Genomic DNA, 22493 nt, shown 5'->3' with positions numbered 1-22493 from the left:
AAAGAGCAAACGGCTTTTAAACAGTGGAAATGTTCTGCTATGGAGGAGGAGGAGGACTGAAGAGGGAGGATTAGCCAGCTATAAATACAAGCAGCACTGAGTTAAAAGGCTAATTAGAATAGCAAAAAGAAATACAGCAGCACATTTCAGAGACTATTTCAACTAACAAAGAGTTTTTCAAATCTGTTTGCAGGAGCGAATATGAAAGAGAAAATTGGATCCCTATGAAATGATTTCAAGAATTGGAGGAGGAAGAAGGTAATGGCAGATCTCTTAAACAGCCAGTCAAGCTCCCTGACATCTTCATCTGCTGCAAAGGTAGAGGGAAAGACGACAGGCCTCAGTTTTCATGTCTAGGGAGGAGAAAAGAGCCAGTAACAAAGGACGGGTTTGTGAAGAGATGGGGCACAAAGGGAAAGGCCAGGCATTCCTCCCCGGGCAGCCTGGAGAGAAGCAAGAAATCCAATTATTTCAGGCTGAACTGGAAGGGCCTCAGCCCCAGGGTGCCGAGGGTCTGCGACAGCCCCATGACGCCAGGTGCAGGGCGGGCGCTGCCTCCCCCTGCTGCCACCCCAGAGCTCGCCCGGAGCGGGGGGCTGCGAGTCCCAGTGGCCACACAAGAGGCGGCTCACGGGGTGTCGGAGCCAGCACAGAGCAAAACCACACTCTGTGGAAGTGAATCATTGAGCCCTGGGAGATTTATTACCTCAGCATATGCCAGAAATGGCTTTTAGCTTCCCCAAAGGCTGGAACAGATGGTCCTCAAGTTCCTAACCTATTAAATACATACATGCACACACATGTACATACATATACACACGTATATATAAACATACACCCCCCCGACTGGACACCCCCCTGCGCCCCATCCTGCAAACACGCGTGGCTGGGCTGCACTGCTGCAGAGCAGCGCCGTGAGCTGCCTTGTGCCCCAGCAGCACACACCGCGTTCCGTGGGGCAGAGTGGACTGAACGCTCCTTGACCTGTCGGCGCTTCGGCCGGCGTACCACGGGCTGCTCTGCAGCCCTTACCCAGCTCGGGTTTTCTGCCAACAATTGTGATCGACGTGTGATATGTCCTGCAGCTCTTCCTAGACTCAGGGTGATGCCAGAGTGGCGGCGAGGAAGGACGTCTCTCTCTATTGCCCAGTACACTCTGATTTTCCCCAGTCTTTGGGACACAGGAGCATTTCAGCCCTACAGAGAGCTGAGAGAGGGTTTGTCCCACAGATCTGCTGGCCAGAGGCAGCACAGAAAAAGGAGACTTCACCAGCGCAGAGGCCAGTTTGGATGCACATCCTCCATCTGGGCTCCGGGCTGTAGTATGAGGGTGTCATCCAGATCCCTCTGCAGCCGGAGAGGAGGGACTGGCACCCCCAGAGCTCCCATCGAGGTAAGCAGCTGAGGATAAACGGGATGACTTTTGTTCTTCATCCATTCATGATATCACTGGCGGCTGCTGTGACCAGAGCCACAGGTCAGGATGACATCAAGCTGTTAATGGGACAAAAGGGTGACAAGTGGGGATGATTCAAGAACCAGGGAGGGGGCAGGGGGGAAGAGGTGGTCAGAAGGAGCAGACGCTCTGTCTCCTCCCTGGCAGACAGCGGGAGCTGGCTGGCGGTGACCCTGCACATGGCAGAGCGCTGACAGGGACAGCACGGGGGCTGGGGAAAGGGCCGCCCGGCTGGGAACTTTCTGAAATGAGACTAATTGCATTGCCTAGCAAATCATAACAGCAGCTATGATACTTTGCTCTTCTCCAAGGATGCGGAGTGGCTTTATGAGCGCTAATTAACTCAGACTCATACAACACGGCAGTGAGGCAGGTGCAATTAGATCCATGGAGAGCGGCCGTCGGTAGCGCCGGGTCCCACGGCGGGGCGGCACATGCAGCCCGGGAGATCTCGCGGTACCCCAGGGGGTACGGCCCTCCCCGGGGGGCGATTACAGCCCAGGAGTTCCCGCTCCCAGGGCTCTACTAATTACCCATCCCAGCTCCCTGCACGCTCACATCCATATTCATCATCACTGCCTAGAACAAACATAAGGCAAAACCATGAGGAGTAGCTTTGCTGATGAACAGCCACCAGCTGCAGCCCTCTGTCCTGCCCGGGTCCAGCTGAGTCCGTCTGTCCTCTTCTCCCGACCTCTCCGCTGTGCCCGTTCCTCTGCTCCTGCCTGGTCACCCATGGGGCCCTGCAGCTCCACATCAGACTGGTCCCAGCACGCGGTGTGTGCTGGGCGCGAGGCAGCCTCGCCGAGGTAGGACACAGTGCGGGGTCCCGAGCGCTCAGCGCTGCGCCCCTGCCCTCTCCCCACTCACAGCCACGCGACTCCAGCCAGCGAGGCGCCCGCGCGGAGCTCTCTGGGGTGCGGAACAGTGGGGAGAGGAGCAGAAAAATTCACAGACGTGCACCTAAATAAAATATTTTTAAGTGAGTCCCCATGAGGTGCCAGCAGCTCTTTAATATGATGCTGCCTTTGCTGGGTGATCCTGCCTTCGCTCCAGCTGGTGGGGAGAGCGGCTGCCAGCTGCCCGCAGGAGAGGGAAGACAGCAAAGTCTCCTCTCGCCTGGAAAACCTGCGCTGGCTCATCCTTGAGCACCGCTCTTGACTCTACAAAAGAACGGCCTCTTGCAGTGGGTAGCAGGGTGGCAGCAAGAGCATCAGCAGCAAACGTGTGCGGCCAGGGACGGCTGCCCTGTCCCCAGCAGGGAGTGGAGTGGCAGGGCCCAGCCACAAGGTGCAGAGGATTTTGCTCCGAAATGAAGAGCTTTGTTGTTCTCAAAGGGGTGGAACTGGATGTAGCCTCCTGCATCGCACCACCCCTCCAGCCCTGCCCCTGGGGATCGCTCCCGTCCTCCAGCTGCCAGCAGGAAGCAGCAGCTGAAGCCCCGCAGCACTGCACCGGGTGCCCAGCTGGCCTCTGGCCTCATCCTCGGGCTGAGGGCGTTTGAGATTATTAGAGAGAAATGCCGTACGCCTTAGGGAGCGATACCTCATATAGGCAGGGATGCCCCATCCTGAGTCCCTGGGCATCCACCCGTGGTCAATGCCAGGACACTGGCCTCGGCGATGTACCCCCACAGCAACTGCCCTCATGGCGTCGTGCCCTCCCCACCGCTCCAGTCGCTGCTGTCACTCCAGCGGGTGGAATCCTTCTGTACCAAGCAGGGATGACTGCTGAGAATGTCAGCTTTAATAGCAGACTTCACCTTAGCTGGACCAAACAGCTCTTTGCCCTGTGGCAAAGCCAATGCAGCATAAACTCACCAGGTCAAATCTGGCCATTTACAATTTGTGCTTTCTTAGTACGGGGAAGAAATAGTTATTTCCCCTAATTACAAGTTAAATGCCAAATAAATGCCCTATCCTGTATGGTAATTGCAATGTCACTGAGTGATTAATGCCTGCTCTACAAGCTGAGAATCTGCACAACATTTGCAAACCGCAGTAACCCAGCTCCCCCGAGTTGCCTAGCTCTGCACGGCCTTTCTGTCACCGGTCATTTGCTGAGCTCTGGTGAGCCAGCACCAAGGGTGGGCTCCGGTCTGCGGCAGGACACACGCTGATAAAGAAAGGCTGTGCTGCGCCAGCACCAAGAGCTGTGGCTGTGCCCGACTCACAACCTGGCCCCAGTGTTGCCCCCCGGCCACGGTGCGCCGGAGCAGGCGGCTGAGCCGCACCGGCCACAGGCTTTGTGCCACACCGGCGCCTGGCCCCCACCCACAGCAAAGTGTGGGAGCAGGGGGGGATGGCCCCGCTCCCCACACCCCCGCGGAGAGCCCCAGCTGGTCCCGGGGGCTGGAGCAGGGAGCTCTGCGCGGGGTCCTGCAGCGGTGCCAGACCTCGGCCCAGCCCTGGCAGCTCTGCATCCCTGGGGCGTGCAGGTGCCCGCGCCCATCCCAGAGCCGAGGCTCCCTGAAGCTGCTCATGCCACAGCCCCGCGACCCATCACGGCGCCGATCGATACGAGGCTGAACATTAAAATTGATTCTCCAGCCGATCTCACGTTCCAGTAGCGAGCAGCGCCTTCCCCCCGATGATTTCTGCAGACTTGCCATTATTATTTGTACCCAGTGACACGGCGTGTGAGCAGGAGGGGTCTGGCCCATCACACCCATCCGCCAGCCCCGGCGGCTGCCACCACGGGAGGCCAGGGCTGAGCTGCGCTGCCTCGCCTGCAGCCACTCCTGCGAGGCAGAGGGAAAGGCTTTCAAGTTTAGTTTTATATGTATATGAGGGTCTCAAATGGTGACGCTTGCTAATTACATTTTAGAAAATAACAAAAGGAAATTCTAGACAAAAGCTCAGCATTTAGTCTTCCTCCCCCCCACACACAGGTTTTTCCCCTTTTTAAAAGAAATAATCTTTTAAGCATTAAAAAACCTCCCCAGTGCTGCTGGTACAAATGCAGTGTAACCTTGAATTATATGTAGCAGGGCTGGCTTTCATTATTTATTAGCACGATCAATTAGAATATTCTGTTTGCAGAAGAATATAATCCAATATGTACTTCAAGCACTAACAGCTAAATATATGCTTATTTAAAAATCAATCTAAAAGTCAAGGTTTCCTTTGTAAATCCTTACTACAGATTTAAAAAAAAGCATTGAGTGTTACCGCCTGCTGAACGCTGTAGTCTCCAGGAGACATTTTAAAACATCTCAAATGGGAATTGATTGTAAAAGGCAAACAACTGCTGAACCCCCCGGCGCAGAGGGCTCGCGGCTCGCTGGCACTCACGAGGGCTGGCACACGGGTGGGCACCCCGGGATCGCAGCCTGGCCGCCCCACGGGGAGTGGGGACAAGCACCCCCCACCCCGGCAGCCACCCACCTCCCTGCACACCCGGGGGGAACCGGCGGCACGAGGCTCCCACGGCACCGGGAGCTTGCCAGCCGTGCCCAGCGACTCGCCACCGACACGCAGCATCCCGGCAGAGGCTTATTTCTCATTGAATCGCCCGGGCTGACACGGCGCCAACGCGTCCGACTGCCAGCCCGGCCCAGGATCCGCAGTGTCCTCGCCTTTCTCCCCCGAGTCACAGGTTTCTAAGATTAATTGTCATGTATTATTTATTGACCTCAGCCATGACCTTGGCCCGGCGCGGTTTCCTCCATGAGCGCCTCGGCACCGCGGCGGTGGCGGCGACAGGCAGCTGCTCCAGCCCCGGCCACGCTGCGGGGCTGCCCCACGGCCCTGGAGACGCCCCGGGCGCTTCGGTCCCACTCTGGTCCCACCCCGCACGGCCATTCCCCGGCTGTGCCAGCGCTCGCTTTAATCTCCTCTGCTGCAAGCCAGGCGCGGGCGTGCTCGGCGAGCTTCCAGGTTCTCCTTCTTTCTTAAGCTCTTTCTCTTTCGTCTTTCATTTTTAAATCTTATCTCCAGGTAAAGAGGGTATTTGACGGGATCAAAAGGTGACCTTTAACAAGGTTAGCAGAGCCTCAAACAATATCCCTGCAAGTTCATGCACACTCGAGCATTAAAGGAACGGTTCTCTGATCTCCTGTTCCTTGCTGGAAAAGTTGTTTCACAAAGATCTCTGCCAAAAGTCCATGCAGCAGGCTGAGAAAACTTTCTTAAAAACCCAACACCTAGAGCTAAGCACAGATTGTCCTCCAGCTTCTGAGAAAGCAATCATTAAAAACTTCTGAAGTCTTTCTTTCCCTGTTCAAGTTCCCAGTCTCTTGCCAATTCCCTGGGTCTAACAGATTCCCGACTATCCCCCATCTTTCACTTAGCTAAATAAAATCACTCGAATGCCTCTTAGGAGAGGCATTACCGTGGTGGAGGGAGGTCAGACAGAAGCAATCAGAATGATTGGAGAGTGATTAGTGGGCTGGAAGCGCATCCCAATGGAGCGCGGGTCAGAGACCCGCGGCAGTCTGCTGGGCACGGGCGACGCGGCGGCACTGCCGGGGACCCCTCGGGCCCCCAGGGAGCGAAAGGCCCCAAGCTGCTGGGGCTCCCTGAGGGCTCCTCTGCAGCCCTGTGGCCTGCGTGGGCCCGAGGGCCGCCTGGTCATGCCGGGAGAGATGCAGAGAGGGACCAGCAGCATGAGCTGGTGGATGGCAGATCCCTTCCTGGGGAGACTGGGTTATTTGACCTACGAGCCGGGGGTCACTCCAGCCTCGGCTGACACCAAGGCCCACAGACCTCTTGTAAGCACCTTGTGGACAAATTCCAGGTGGGAGAAGAACAGCCTGGGCTAAGGGATGATGCGGGCACGTGGTGACAGGGCTCCTGAGCTTCCACTGCACTATGGGGTCAACCGGCTGCAGGGCTGCATCCCCCCGGGGCCCCGGCAGACGAGGAGGGGAGCCGGGAGGGCGGAGGCTGGGCTGTGCTGGGTCAGGAGGGCACTCCCAGAGCTGGCACTGGTGGTGACGGGGCCCCCGCGCCATCGGCAGGGCGAGGGGTCATGCGTGGGCTCCCCCGCCGGCAGCCGAGCTCGCCGGTGCCTCCGCCCGTGGCCAGGCGCCCAAAGCGAAGTGAACAGACGGGAGCGGGTGGGCGGGCAGGGATGATACCAGCGTTAATCATTTCCGTGCCACCGTACATGAAAGCAGCAGCGCACAGCCTGCGCCGCTCCACTGCCAAGTGCTGGGCACGGTGGACGAAGGCGCGGGCGAGCAGCTCTGCGCAGAAGCTGCCCGTTCAGCACAGCCAACCCGCCGCGGCTCCGCTGGCAGAGAGCGGCTCCCCTCCACGTCCCCGCGGCTCCGGGGAGAGGGATGAGAGGTGCCAGCTCTGGGAGGGGACGCACCCAGCCCCCCGTGCACACCCATCCCTACAGCACCTGGCTGCAGGGGGGGCAAAACCACCCCAGGCAGGCCAGCAGCCAAGGGGTTAAAGGGCCTTGTTATTCCTTTCATACCTGGGCTCCACTTATTTGCAGACTGAATTTCCCAGAAGCCGGGGCTTTTTACTGCCGGATCTGCTGTAGAACCATGTTGTTATAGATTGCAAGTTCCTTAAAGGTCAGATAACACAATACAATTGAATCATATTAGTGAGCATAGCGCCTTGGTATTTTACTAAGGAAACCCATAAAGCAGATTGTTTGTTGCAGAGAAACATACGTTGTATAATAAAGTCAGTGTAATTGTCTCCAGAAACAAACAATCAGTTTATGAGAAAAAACCTCCTGTAATTGTGGGTCCTCGGTGCAGCCGCCGTCGGGGCCAGGCGCTGGCAGGGTATCGAGTGCAGATATTGCAAGTCTGTATTTTACAATTTAGGCTACAGTACCTAAATGCACTGCAGAAGACCTAGTAGGGAAATAAACAATTTCCAAGTGTATTGTTGAGAGACAAATATTCAATACTTCATTTAATGTATGGTTTGCAGTTAGCGGTTAATCTAAGACAATGCAGAGCAAGCCGCGTTTCACACTGCTATTAAGGAAATGCAGAATTGATTGTGAGGATGATTGAAGATTTCTGAAGAGCACAATTCCCAAGTCCGTGATGACCCCTCCTTTTTTTTTTTCTAATTTGCCTGTAATCTACTCAGACAAATCCTTTTATCACGTTTATTTCCTTTCCAAGTTACAACCAGTGTGATTAATTACTTAACTTTGCAGTCCTGCTTACCCTGCTGTACGCTCTGATTTTTCTTCCTTTTAAAATGGTTTTCCATCCTAAATGGACATATTTCCTCTCTAAGCTCCTTTACTTTGTCCCACTGAAACTCGCTGTTAATAACGGAGGGAAAGGTTTCCGCAGGAGCTGCCGAGCAGCCGCCCGTCCCGCCACGGATGTCATGGTCCCTCCTGGAGCTCCTCACCCCGCCTCCCGCTGCACAGGGGCTCGGGCCGCTTCTGTGGGGGGAGGCAAAGCACGAACCTCTTTCTCCAAAAACTTGGGCACTTGTCAGACCCAGGGGGGTCGCAGCCACTCTGCCAGCCTGGAAATTCTCATTTGGTTCTAGATTTAATCTCGTAATGAAATAGAAATTGGAACCAGCGCAACTGTTTTAACCTTCCCTAGTCACAGAAAGAGGAGGAAAAGTAATTTAAAAAAAAAAAAATATTGAATACACAAAGCCACGTCTCCTCTCATCCACCTTTAACACCCCCATCGGCCACTCACTATCCGGGGGGAGCGGAGGAGGAACGCGCACGGCTGTGCCACCTGCCGCCCTGTGCCAGGCCCTGGCCCCTCTCCACAGCGTGCCGGCATGTCCCAGCCAAACAGTGGCAAAACACACGCGGAAAAGCAATTAGATTCAAATCTAGTTTCCTCTTTCTACCTTGCCTTTCTCTTTTCTCTACTTAGATGCTCTTCAGCGTTCTAACTAATATGATTTGTGTTTAGCACAGTGTGAAACAAGAATGATTTATGGGTCTGTTAGCACTACACGGCTACCTGACGCCATCTCAGCCCCCCGAAAGGGCACTCCAAGAGCAGATTGACGAGAGTGTTCTGGCATTACATGTAATTATTTGTATACCCTGCCCGCATAATCCCTGTTATTCTGGCTCTCACGATGCCTGTGTGCTTTCTTTACGCCACACGCTGGGCTCTGCTTTGGGAGAAAATAGGACCAGGACCCTCAGCCAGGTCCAGCCCCCGACGCCACATACCAGCCCCTGCCCACGCTGCTGCCACGAACTGATCTGCTGGGCTTAGATTGATGTTTCAGCTCAGATTAACTTGTGCTTTAGCTAAAACAAATACGGGCTCAATCTCTGCATTTCATTACCAACAACTAATGCAAAGGCTCTGCCTGCTTGGGAACCGATCAGACCCGACTCCTCGAACGTGTTCAGAAGCCCAGCAAGTTCAAGGCTAGCTCAGCGACTCGGGTGCCAAAGTCCTAGTGAAAACCTCTGGGATCGGTCAGATTTTACCCGTGGCTCCGAGAGCGGCTACATCAGTGAGGATCCTGCGCCTCTGCACTAGCAAGTGCCCTTCATTAATTCTTCATGCTGCCCCAAGTACATCCAGTGTCCTCCTCGGCTTGGCAGCCCGCCCCTGCGAAGCGGGGCAGACAATAAGCAGAGCCCCCTCCCTTTCCTTCAACATATAACAAGAAGCCAAATGAAATAATGAAAGAAACTCATTTTAATGCCACAGAGGGAATTGTTTTATTGCTAAAGCAGCAAATAGAACTAATTGAATCCGCTGGAAAAAAAAAAAAAAAAAAAGAAGAGCGAAGGAAAGGAAAGGATAGGTGCAGTGCACAGACAGAAAGGGCAAACCGGAGCCTGAATATTCATGGGCCTGGAAACTGCAAATCCTTGAATGCAAAATATCTTCATAACTGATAATACTGCCAACGGCGATGCATGCACAGTGCTCAGAGAGAGGGAGTCGGGACCGTTTGCATTTACAATACATTTTTTTTTTAAGTAATATTCTGGAACAAATTCTCTGGTTCATTAAGTTGCTTTGTGCCTCCCTGGTAAAACAAGCCAGCCTGGGAGCGGGAGCAAGAACCACGGCCCCGCACCGACTCCCACCCGCAGCTGGGCGCAGGGCGAGGCTGGGCAGGGTGAGCACCCACGCAGCCTGCACCCTGCCTGCGGGCAGCAGCGCCTGGAGGAGCTCGACCACCCCCGCGGTGCCACATTCGCAGGCAGCAGGCGCCCCTGGGACAGTTCTGCTGCCCGCAGGGGACAGGCAGGAGAACAGGCAGCTGTCTGCTGGATCTGGGGGCTGTGATCCCCATCTCTGCCGGGGGCTGAGCGTGGCAGGGCTGCAGAGCTGGGGGACTTCATCCCAGATCGCTTCCCATGTCACTTGCCACCAGTTAAATCTGCCACAAGCTTTTAAACTCACTGTTTTCAGTGAACCTTAATTTTCAGTGGCAACATATATATTAATGTAGGGGGCTGCATTTTAATTAAGCCAGCATTCGTGTTCTTCCTTACAATAGTAAGTGATCCAGCAAGAAACACCAAGGTATAAATCCTTTTAACGAAGAAGGAGCTACATATTCTGCACTATACGTTTAGGCACAGAAGCACCAATGTACAAACTGACTGTTCCATGAAGTGCAAGGGGGTGCTCCGGGAGGAGAACTGGCTTAGAAATGCAATTTATCCCCTGAAGGTACCACGCAACATTCATTCGGCACCACTGTGACTGTAGGCCCTGACCCTGCACCCCAAAGGCATCGCAAACCCCCTGTTGTACCTCAATCCACCTTCTCCCCCCTAGAAAAGACCCAAGGCACAATGAGGCCGTGTGGGGTTGCACATGCCCGGGCTCCCCCCGGACCCCGATGCCTGTGGGAAGGAGGGGAGGGTCTGTGGCAGAGCCCCTGCGCTGGCAGGAGCCGGCAGAGCTGCCGGAGGAGGGGGCCTGTCCCCCCCGGGGTGCCGCGGAGCGCTGGGCACCCAGCGCCAGTGCTGTAACTCGGGGCCAAGCTCTTCCCCGGGCCAGCTGGAGCCCAGAGCCACAGGACGAAAGCCGCCTCTCCGCAGAGCCCCCCCAGCCCCTCCCCGCACCAGCATCCCGAATCCTCGTCCTCTGGGCGCAGCGAAGACCTTCAGGCTCCCTCCGCCTGCGACGCGCTCTAAGTATTAGCAGAAGTTAATGAGGGGCACCAGCCATGCTGCGCCGCGAAGCGCCTCGCCAGGTGACCCCGGGGAAGGGCCTTGAACCGGCAGCAGAAGGCGGCTTGTACCCACCGCGGTGCCCGCGGGGACCCGGGCCAGCAGGAATCCCCGCTCCCAAATACATCACCCTGACTGCAATCAGCAGCCGGAGCTCAAACATTAACAAACGAGCTCCTTAAACACTCTGGCCACGGGAAAGCACTTTCTCGCCGTTGCCTACCCCAAAAAACAGCTGAGAATTTCTGCTCAGGTTTTCCAAATGAACCACCCCATGGCAGAGACACGGATGGTCTCCCACAGAGACAACTGCATCCCAAGACGAGTGTTTCAGAATATTATGTGGGAACAGAGTAATAATAAAACACCTTGATGTAACTTTACCAGCAGTGGCTCTAGCAGAAAAGCCTGTAATGATCTAATAACACATTTCCCCTGCTGCCACTCCAGCCTTGAGAAATCCAGGGTAGTTTGAGCCTTAAATCCGTCCCAGCTCTTCCTTTGTCATTAATTGTTAGGCTATTTGTATTACACATTTTACATACCAAATAGACTCCAACTTCATGGTGGGCTAGACTGCAGAAATGCCTCTTTTAATCTTTTTAATTCTAAAGTAGTATCAAACTTTAATATTTTCTAATGGAGTATACATTTACTCACATCTAACAGTATCACTACAATTTAGGAGCAATAAAAGTCAAGTTCCCGTCTGTATGATAAGCTTGCAGCTTTATTTCCGAAGTTCAATCAGTTAACCTAGGAGAGCAATAGCTTCCCCTACAATGAGTAACGATGCAGAATAATATTTAGATAGAGATAAACCCTTTTTGCATAGGAAATTACATTATGATTTGCTGGGTCTTAGAAATTCTCAGCGAGATGCTTTAGTTTACCAATGAAGTTGTTGCCTCAGGCATTTTTCCACAGCGCTTTGATTTTTTGGGGGGTTTCTAGAGGATTTTGAGCTGAGTAAGGAACCCTTGTTGTTCCCGATCCAGGCGTGTGTAGCAGACCCGCGGCACCTCCTGCACGCCCTCCTCCCGTGCCGATGCGTGGGCAGTGCTGGAAGAGCCCCCCAAAGAGCGGCCGCGGCGCAGCCCCGGGCTCTGTCCCTCGCGGGGAGGGGGCGGCCGGGCACTGCCCACGCTGCTGGCTGGGGACTCCCAGGGCTCCCCTGGCACCCGCCAGGTGCTTGCCCCGTGGGGATGCCCTCATGGCTACCCCAGCAATGGCAGCAGCTGCTGGCTAGCTTGGACTGCTCTGCTGTGGCCAGATATTTAATTTACCTTGGGTAGCCGTTCATAAAGACTGGTGAGCCAGAACGCTGCCCAGTGCCTCCCCTCCGCTGCCAGCCCCTGCCAGGTTTAACCCTGCCCGGGGCAGAGGTCAGCATCCAGCACCAGCCACCATCTTCCTTCACACCAGGTAAAGCGCTTCCCCGTCATCCTGCCCGGCCCCCCAGAGCCTCTCTCGTCCGTGCCCAGCCGCCGCTTGCAGCCCTTTGCCTTCCTGTATGTTTTTAACAGCAGAGCCTCAGCCTGGGGCACCCCCGTGCCCCCCGCGCATCGCCCGGCTCTGCAGGCCCCAGCGCCGCAGAGCAGCAGAGCAGAGGCAGCGATTGGGGATTAACATGGTTCAAATAAAATAGCCCAGAAATTAGCTCGGAGGTGCAAGTGCTGATAGCGCAGGCGAGTGGCAGCGGGATCAATGCTGGTGCTCCCGGGGGACGGACCAAGTGGGGATGAACCAAAGGCCAATTAAAGGCCTCCAGCAGCAACAACTTCGGGATCCAGCATCTGCCATCGGCGTCTCATGAGTCAGCGCTCTGGACACAAAAGGGTCACTTTGTTTTTAAACAAGTGGGACTGGAGCCCAGTAATTCACAATTAATAACCTGCCCGAGCCATGTGGCCCCTTCCCCCCACAGGTGATTCCTCCCCACGTGTCCGGGGCTCAGAGGGGGGTCCTGAACATGGGGGGGGGCAGCTGAGCCCCCCTGCATGGGGAGCACCTGGAGGAGCCCCCAAGCCCCTGGAGCTGGTGCCTCCTGGGCGTTGGACGGGTGGGGAGGTTTTGCCTTTCCCTTGGCTGGGCGATGGCAGCTCGTGCTGGCAGCTGCTGAATCCAAGTGCGAATTGAACACAAGCTCGTGACGTGGACGTTAGCTTTCCACGGGCGTGCTCACTGCTCCGCTTAATTATATGAATGTCCATCAAGAACAAATACAGAAAGGGCAGAGCTGAGGCTGAAATAAAGTTATTTGCAGATGTGGATGAACACTAATAGAAAGTATATTATATTACCGTACCCATCTCAATGCAAGATGAAAGGAAATATGCTCTAAAACAAAGGAGAGCTGCCAATTCGGGCTACCAGAGCACCGTTGCTCCACTCGGACCCAAAATGATTACCCGCTGATAAAGGAGGGGGCCAAGTCCACTCCAGCCTGGCTCTGGAGGGAATGGAAATCAGATTTTGGCTTGAAATGTGTTACAGCAATCTCTGTAACACAAAATAAAGCCTGGCAGATGGAGTTATTTTTATCCAAAGCCAGCTCTGTTTAGTAGGTCCATGTCTATAACTGATGTCCCTTTGCTATTTCCTCGTCCCCCCTCATCTCCCTGCCTCAGTTTCTCCAAGGCACTGACAAGATTGGAGCAGACAACCGCAGGTATATTTTGAGAGGATTCTACATTGCTTAGCTGTAAAAATCAATTCTGAATTTTGCATCCACCCTCAGCATTTGGCCTGTTTATATTGCCAAATAAATTCTTTAAAGAAGTACTGTACTTCACAGGAGAGCTTGTCAAGGTAAATACCTTCATTTACATAGCAATTGAAATGTTAAAGCCATAAAGAGCAAGTTTATGATCCATCCTTGATGCTTGGATGTATAATATGACAAGGGGGAAAATAGTGCGCCTTGCAACATTTACTAAATTGGTGTGTTGACTCTGGGGATGGAAATGGGAGATTTGAAAAAACAGGTTGGAGGTTTTTTCCAAGGTTGGTTTTGTTTTTTTTTTTTTTTCTCTTCTTTTTTCCATAAATATGAATCTTTTCCACAGCCTTCAAATGCTTGGCTTTTAAATACTCTCCTTCAAGCTTGGAAACAGCCTCTACCTAAACAAACAGAGGGCTGGGCCCGGACCCGCGTGGGCAGGAGCTACCTGGCACGTGGGGCTCCCCGGGGACGCTCGCCGCAGGTCACAGCGGGGGACGGGACACTGGCCCGGGAGGGGCACCCTGGCCACACACCCCCATGCACCAGCATCCCCTGAGAAAGGGGAAGCGGGAGGTGGTACCCATGTGCCGTGTGTGCAGTCGAGGTTGGAGAGGCAGCTCCTGCAGGCCCCTCCTGAGCTGCTCCCGGTGTGGTCGCTGGGACGGACCCTGCCCAGGCCGCTCAATGCGCCATGCCCCAGAGCAAAGGCCAGGCCACGCTTCGCTGCGGCTGACCCCCTGCCTCTGATCCCAGCAGTACTTTCTCACCGTGATTGAAAAAACTCTTATAATTTAGGGTTTTCATTTAAATTTTTCAGAAGGAAGGAGAAATCAGTTCAAACCACTTCAAATCCTAAATAATACTTTAAAAAAAGTGTAAGAAAATGATAAAATGGACTGCTGCCTGCATACATACCACAGTGAAATTATAATATCCACACTTAATGCTTTGGAAAGTTTGATAGCGCATGTTCCTCACCTGAACTCAGTATGAACATTTCAGCCATTCATTCATACTCGTACCCTTCTCAATTCATTGAAACCACTTCAAGCAAAAATCATTGACAGAAATTACCTCTGTGTATTACACCACGAGCAGTGAGAAATGTCCCACATGAGCCTCTCCAGCCCCCAAAGCAATAAAATTTCTGCTGAAGTGCATGATATAATGACTCAGGGAAAAGAAGTCCCCATGACAACAAGAGGTAAGAGAAATCCATGAAAGGCAAAAGACTCCGACCTCTCTCAGTACAAGGTGTCACCAATTTGTACTGGAATTTTCACTTTGAAAAATCAAAAGCCTTTATCCATAACTTTCATTGAGAACCTGTTGTTCCTTCTTTGCTAGTCTGGGCTTGGAACAGAGCAGAACAAGCCTCACTGAATCAGAAACTGAACAGGGGTCAGGTTCATCATTTAAACCCATGAACACAACCAACTGACTCTTTTGTTTTTCTCTTTTCCAAGGGGGCTGGTTTTCCCCAAGCCTATTTTTGGGGTTTCTGTAGCATCTACATGCTTGAGCGATACTGTATTCACACACAGAGCGAAGCTCACAAACTCTGACACTACAAATGACAAACCTTTAGCAGCCAAGCACTGTAGTGTTTCCTTAGTGGATTATTGAGCACAATCCTAGAGAAAGAGTGTTCTTGAAAGTACAGTGCAACAGCTAGATTATTTCAGGCCTGGCGACACATGGCGGTTCCCTACTCCTCCTCCAAGGGACGCTCCAGAAGTTATTGAAGAGGCGTCTCTGCCTTGCTTGGTTGGTTTTCTGAGCCCTGGGCTCGTAACGCCTCTGCCAGGGGTGCTGGGCTGCTCCCGTCACAGGGTCCGTGGACGCACCGGGGGAGCCAGGCAGGACCCCGCAGGGTGCGGTGGCGGGATGTGGCCCTGGTGCACCCCCCACCGAGTGAGCGGCACCGGCCGCGTCCCTGCCAGGGCTGCCAAGGGGCTCCATGGCACGGCCGCGCTGCCTCCCCGCTCCCACCTGCTCTCCCCGCCCGGAGCTCCCCCCGCCAGCATGTTGTCCCTCACATGTCTCTCACTCTCTTTGCAAGAAGAGCGAGCGCAGCACGGAGGGGCTGTGGGTGCGGAAAGCAGCTGCCATTCCCATGGCTACAGTCAAGTGGCCTGTGGATAACCATCATCAGGTGATAAAACACTGCAGAGGCGCCCGATTCCTTCCTGCGTCCAGTCCCCTGAGCCGAGACTGAGAGGCAAGGCTGGGAGAAGCTGCTGCCCAGACAGGCGGCGGGGTGGGCTCCCCTGGCCCAGCACACAGGGCAGGGCAGAGGTGGAAGACCCCCAGCTCTGGCAGGTGGTGGATTCACTCCAGGAGCTCTGGGTGCAGAAGAAAATCCAGGCCTGATGATGGAGCAGCCTCTCTCCAGCCCCCAGAAGGGTGAAACACAGGGACTGACCAGCGAAGAGCCTGGGCCCTGCTCACAGCCTCCAGCCTGTAGCCCAGCTCAGCCCAGAGCTGCCGCCAGCTTTATTGGGAGCTGGAGGCAGGCCCGGTGGGAGGTCGGTGCTGCAGGCACGTGCTTGCTCTGCATGGAAGACTTGGGCTAGAAAAAACAGTGCACATGTAGGATCTAATCCAGCCTCTAGGAAAGGCAAAGGGGATGAGGTATTGAAAGAGCTGCGCTACACGGAAATACTTGCACAGTCTTCAACCCAGATTAATCCCAACACACTGGATCCCAGAGGAGGGAGGGCAGCTGAGTCACTACATTTTAGCAAAAGCCAACTCACAGCAGGTCCCAGAGAGAGAGGGGGGGGGGGGGGAAAAAAAAAAAAAATCAATCCACTTTCCCTAAGTTACCAGAAGTGCAGAGGGCACAGCACACCGTGCAGAGAAATACAGCAGTTACCAGGCTTCTGCAGCGGTGCCCGTCATTAGCAGCAAACCCCGATCTATCCATCCGCTGTGGGTGTTCCTGCAGTGCCCATCAGCGCAGGCTCACCGCGCCAAGGGAAGCGCTTTGATTTTCTGAATACCCTGAGCGGATCGGAGGGGCACAAGCATTACCCAGCAAAGCAATTACAGCTCACAGTGAGGGTCACACTGCGGGACCGAGGCCTAAACGGCCCCACACTATTGCTGTCCAACAGCCCTTCAGGGATGCCGCAGGGGGGTCTCATCGCACGTCCTCGCGCCCGACCGGCGCCAGTTCTGCCGGCAAGAGCCGGGTGCTCCGAGGCAGGATCAGCCCTGGCACAGAGACGGCCCCGCCGCACCAGCCTGGGGATCAGCACAGCAGGCGGGTGGGCGAGACGGCGAGCAGCCCCTGGGAGGAGCAGAGCCCGTGACAGCGATAACGGTGCATGACAGCCGCTTCCCTGGTACAGACGAGTTTAATGTCCACAGGGACGTGGCAGCGTGGGCTCCGCAGCCACAGCCAGCTGCTCCCTGGAACCGCTGGTGCGAGAGCACATGGTTATTGCTGGGAGAAGAGCTCCCTGTCATGGTGTTATCCATTATTTGTACGAGGGTAGCAGCTCACAGAATAACACACAGGCCTGACTGTTAGGGAGAATGCTCAAAAAAACCCAGACAGGCGGTGAAAATAGCATTAGACATGCAAACCATTTCATCGCCTGTCACGGTGACTGCTGCCCGCAGTGGCTGCAGCGGGGACGCTCCACGCAGGAAGAGACGCCCCTGTCTAAGTGCTTAACGTGCGGAGGCCTAGGGCAGAGCGAGAGGAACTAGTCCCAATTACAGAGACATTGCTGCAGCTTCTCGGTGAAGGCTCCACCGAGAGGGAGGCAAGGAGTAAAGCAGTGTGCATGTACATGTAGAATTTAACTCCTGGTTATCTGGAATAATCTTCCAATCAGTGAACTTTAAAAGTCCACATTTAAATTCACTGCTATTGGATACTCTCTTTGCACTGTGGAGATCATATTTTTGTTAAAACCACAAACTGTTTTTCAAAATGCTGTTGGGAATCCCCAGTTTTCTGCTAAACACAGGATGTCGAGATCGCCTTGAAAGCCTGAGCGGACACAGCCGAAGCTCCTCACCGTGCTGAGCCTGCGGGCAGCCGTGAGCAGACTTGGAGCGCTGGGCAGCTCCGCTCAGCTCAGAGAGCTCCCGAGCTGCCCGAGGGCTGAGGCCTGGCGCGTTGGCCACTCGCAGAACCACCCAGCTCAAGCACCATCTGTCCAGGTGCTAAGAGCCCCCGCTCCCCTCACACGGACACCCGGAAGCGTTTCTCCTCCAACACCTCCAGACCAGACCCCAGCAGCATCTGAGCACCCAGTGGTGTTGGCGGCCACACACGTGATGACGCGCCAGCGCTGGAGCCGGTGGCGGCAGGGCAGGGCGGCAGCTGTGTGATGCCAGCAGGGTCACCTCCCTCTCTTGCCGGCCACAGAAAGCCACCCAGGACCACACGGAGGCTGGGGCTCCCCCGCAGAGCCCGGATCCAGCCCTCTGGTGCTCGGTCTCTCCAACGGCTGTTGCAGCAGAACCAACCCAAGGCCTCCAGCACCACGAGGTGACAAACCTGTCTGAGCATTGGACACTGCAGCCAGTTTGAAGTTCCTGTTGTCCTCAAAATCCTCTCATGCTTGTGTACCCTCACTCCACGCCCAGGCAAGGAAATTGGACATATCCCAGATGCTGCTTCTGTTTGTGCTGGTAATGAGCACGTGTAGACATAAGCTAAATTCCTTCCATGCTCAGAGGCCTCCAGAGCCTCCCCATGGTCCTGCTGTGCTTGCTGTGGTCTCAGAAAGGTTCTCACAACTCCTTCCCAGCTGCAGGATGGCTCAGGGCAGAGCTCACAGTGTGAGACATGCCCACGGAGCACGAGCATCACACTGGAGAGAGCACATCGCCTGTGCAAGCGCCTCTGGTCCGGGCTGGCCATGGGGGCTGTGCAGGAGGGGTCACCCTGTGCCTTGGCTAAGTGGGCAGCAAGAGCTTCCCCGAGCACATGAAGGAGTGGAAGGAAGCTCAGACACTGGCTAAAACCCAGCAGCAGCTCCAGCAGGGAAGGATGGTGTATCCCGTGGGTTAGAGGGAATGAGCGAGTGAAAGAACTGCCAGCGACTGCCAAAGGAGAAGCAGGTACCTGCTCCTTGCCACAACCTTCATCCATGGGGGACCAAGCTCTGGCATATTGTAAGGGATGAAGTCAGCAAATTCCACCACCAAAGATAATATTTACTGCCAGGTATCAGTGTCCTAGACTTGAGAGAGAGATGAAGATACGCAAGTAATACATACACCAGAGCGGAGTATTGCCCCAGCACTAGCAAAGAGGAAGGTTAAAAGTCGCTTCCCACTCAGCCTTTAGAGCCCCGTTTAACAGTAGTCAAGTTACAGTCTGCATTAAAGAGGGGGGGGAAGCAAGCTAGGAAATTTATCAACAAAGGTTAATGGACGAGGGCTATTAAGTGCAGTTTAAGGAAAGCTGTATCATTGAACTTGTCCTTCAGGCAGCCCAACATCAGGGTGATCGGAATCGCAAATTACAACTACACAAACACTGCCGGCAGCGCAACAGTGACCAGCCCGAACCAGCCTCTGACCCAGTTCGCATCAGCGCGCGGGTAAGAAAACCTCAGTTTGGGAATTTCTACCTGAACTTTGTCTGCAGCGCTAAAGCAATCCCAGACAGTCCGGCTTTCCCCAAAGGTTCCCAGGAAAACAGCAGAGGCTGCACAGAGCTGTGTGCCAGCCCTGCCACGCCGCAGCAGCCGGGGCAGAGGCGTTATCTGTGCTCCCTCCCGCCCCTGCCCGGACCCGGGCACAGCGCCTGTCACTGAGCCACCTCCAGGCAGCAGAGACGAGTGAGGCAGCACGGGATGAACTCGACAGAAATGGCAGCGTTTAGGTGCTGTCTCCATTTTACAGGCGGAGAAACCAAGGTGGGGAAACGGCTTCTCTTCCCTGCAGCTCTGCCGGACCAGAGATACGCTCAGTACCGAATGACAAAGCAAGGAATCCCGAGGGTCTGCTGTTTCCTTATCTCTCTACAGAAGAAAAAACTTGACAGTATTAAAACCTAACAGTTTCTAATGCATGAAAGAAGTGTTATATGCAAAATACAAACAAGTGATAGAAGTCACTGTAAGGAGAAGCTGGTATAAACACTTCAGTAGTTGCTCCTTTGCTTAAAGAAAGCTGACATTTCTGCGGATAGGAAAAATCTCCAATTACCCTGCGTGGGACACAGCTGCAGGCAGCCGGCCCTCTCGGTGCACTCAATCAGCAATCTCAGAGAAGGCCAGGAAGAAACAGCTGCTAGCAGGGAGGGCCATCTCCCCCCGCTCCGTTTTTGTTTAGTATTTGTACAGCACCAAGCGCACCAGCAGCCTGGGACCAGCCCATCCCCATCCCCGGGGAACCCCTCACCCCCACCCAGGCCGCCAGCGCTCCGCGACCTCCTGTCCTGTCCTGGAAACCTCGTGCGAGGAGGGAGGACGAGAACACTGTTTGGGCTGGGCAGGTGCAAAGATGACTTTAGGTTAAACAATCAGGCAAACCCTCAGGGCCACCGTGGCAGTTAAGCAGCAGTGTAATTAATTTATTTATCCCATGACCAGAGAATCCACCCCCCAGCCTACTCTGCCCAGGACCCTCCCAAATCAGCTCCCACCCAACCGTCCCCTGTCCCACCCCTCCACCAGTGCAGCACCAGTGCTAGAAACGAGCTGAACAAGCCACAGAGCTGCTGCTGGGATGAAAACATTCAAAATGCATTCTGCAAATGAAAACCTGCATGTGCCTTTTGCTCCACGAGAGGAGTTACACCCACTCTCTAGCCCTTTTCTTGTAGCATGACTTTAAAGATGAAAAAGCAGCTGCTTGCCATAGTCAGTGCTTGATCTTCCCCTGCCTGTTTTGAATAAAACCAAACCTTTTTATATGCCACTTTCTAGCCTCTTCCAGCAAGTTTCTAAACTTATTTTTCAAGGCAAGCCTTTCCTGCAGGAAAATTCCATAAAATAAGATACTGTGTCTGAAATTACATATATATACACAATAACCACGGTCAGTCCTTTCTTCCTTCCCCACGTCGGTACAGCACACTGAAAACCCTCTCAGACACAAACGCACTTTCTCAGTGCTGATCTCCACTTTATTGAAGTCCCTCAAGAAAATCCCTCAGTATTTTAACAAAGCCGAGTGGATGCTACGCCAAGGAAGCGTTATGAAGACTTTGCTTCCACAATTGCCACAAAAAATCGCCTGGAGTTCCTCACATTTAAATGCCATTGACACGAAGACCGTGTACTCTATTTTAATAAAGAGTGACCAGATAATCCGAGCAATAACTAACTTGCTGCCTTTATCCAGTTTGTACTTCATTTTCAGAGCAGCTAAACAGCCACCATACTAGGCACAACAGAAAGACAGAACTTTATCAGCTTAGGCACAGACTATTTCTTATAAAGAAACGAGTAGGGATTGCTTTTCACCGTAAGCTACAGAACTCCGAGTAATTTGCAAGTTCCACTGATGTCCTGCCTTCCTCCTGGTTTGGAGAATTTGAAAGAGACAGAGAGAGAGAGAGAAGCCCTGAGCCATCTCAATCCATTGATTTGCTAAACCTGCCAAGGCACTTAACACTTCATTACTGCCTCCAGTATTTCCTAATAATCAGGACTTTTAGCATAAGATTCCCTTAAAACGTTACCCCATGTCAGACAACAACATTTAGAGACCTCTTCACGAAGAGAATCAGATCTCGTCAACGGAAAAACTTTCTGGCGTGGAACTTGTTGAATAAAGAGTCAATCTGATTTGTGAAGTGAACCCTGCAGCCTGGATGAGAGCAGGCGCCCTCCTTCACCTCAGAGCCCCCGGCACCACCTGGAACAACTCGCAATCTTCTTTATTTCAGTAATTGTTAATTACTGACCTATTTAGACGTGTTCCACGCCAAGTGCAGCTGAACCGCCACCGTCTGCTCCAGCGCCCTGTGCACCGGAGTTGCAGACGAGGGATGTTTTTACACATTCCCTGCCTCTCCATCAGACACCGCAGTTTAAATCACCGCAGCCGCCAGCCAAGGCACCGCGCGATCGCCCGCCCGGCCCTGCCCGGCGGCCCCGCACCCGCCGCGTCCCCACGGACCCACCAGCGGTCCCGGGACCCGCCGCACCCGCCGCCCCGACATCGTCGGGGTCCCGGGTCCCACCACCCAGCCGCCTACTGGGGCCATCCGGCGGGGAGAAGGCCGGAGGACCCCCCGCCCCACGGCCCCCCGGGACCCCCCCGCCGCCTCACCTGTACCACTCCAGCCCCTTCTCGTAATTCCTGTCGAAGAAGTGGGGCTCGGTGCCCACGGCGCGCACGTCGGGGTGCGCCCGGATGGCCTCCAGCAGCGCCCGCGTCCCCCCCTTCTTCACCCCAATGATGAGGGCTTGCGGCAGCCGCTTCTCCCCGTAGTCCGGTGTGGTGCTGCCGCCGCCGCCGCGGCTCCCGGGGCTGCCGGCCCGGCTCAGCTCCTCGTCCGTGGTGCTCGACTCCTGCGGGTCCCTCTCGAAGGCTCCGCTCGGCGCCGCGATCGCCTCCCCGGGGGCCAGAGGCGTCCGCAGCCAGTCGCCCGCCGCCCCGGCCCGGCTGCCGTTGGAGGCCCGCGTCGGAGCCGCCGAGGGGCTCGGGGTGCCGGCGGGGGAGCGCGGGGCGCCGCCGGGGCCCGCCGTGGCGGGGGGGGAGCGCGGGGCCGCCGTGGCGGAGAGGGCGGCGGGGGAGCGCAGGGCGGCCGGGCCGGTGCCCCCCATCAGGCTGTAGCACAGGTAGGTGAGGCAGAGGGAGAGGCTGCACATGCAGAGCAGCTTCCGCGCCGGGGGCACCTTAGAGCCGCGCCCGCCCGGCACCCCCGGCTGGGCGGGGGGGGACATGGCTGCTCCCCGCTCCTCGCCCCGGGCACCGGGCGCACATGGTGTCAGCCGCCGCCCGGCCGCCCCAGCCGCATGGGGGGCCGCTGCCCTCCCGCCCCGCCGCCGCCGGGGAGGGGGGGGGGGGCCCGCATGGCACGGTTGCCGCCGGCCCCCGCCGGGCACCGGCCGCGCTCCGGTGGCCGCCCCGCTGCCGCCGGCTCCGCACTGTTGCCTCCCGAGTTCCTGCTGCTAAACTTTGTGCCGGGTGGGAGGCGGGAGCGCGCTCCCGGTGCGGGGAGGGCCCGCCCCTGCCCCCCCCCCGCCGCCGCCGCTGCCGGGAGCGCGCCCG

The 22493-nt window shown here is 55.2% G+C and overlaps 1 protein-coding gene across 1 annotated transcript in view; it reads right to left on the bottom strand.

The window, feature by feature from the left end:
• The window catches only part of HS3ST4 (heparan sulfate-glucosamine 3-sulfotransferase 4), a 60725-nt gene extending 38458 nt beyond the window's left edge, over positions 1 to 22267 (bottom strand). The window contains exon 1 of the mRNA XM_074886240.1: positions 21549 to 22267. Within this exon, the coding sequence (XP_074742341.1) occupies positions 21549 to 22165 (617 nt within the window). The 5' untranslated portion in view covers positions 22166 to 22267. The remainder of the gene's footprint in view (positions 1 to 21548) is intronic.
• Positions 22268 to 22493: the final 226 nt, after the last annotated feature.

This window comes from Strix uralensis, chromosome 16 (genome assembly GCF_047716275.1).
Source record: "Strix uralensis isolate ZFMK-TIS-50842 chromosome 16, bStrUra1, whole genome shotgun sequence".
Lineage (NCBI taxonomy): Eukaryota > Metazoa > Chordata > Aves > Strigiformes > Strigidae > Strix > Strix uralensis.
The sequence above is the reverse complement of the archived record's forward strand: the minus strand, read 5'-3'. Positions and strand labels throughout refer to the sequence as shown.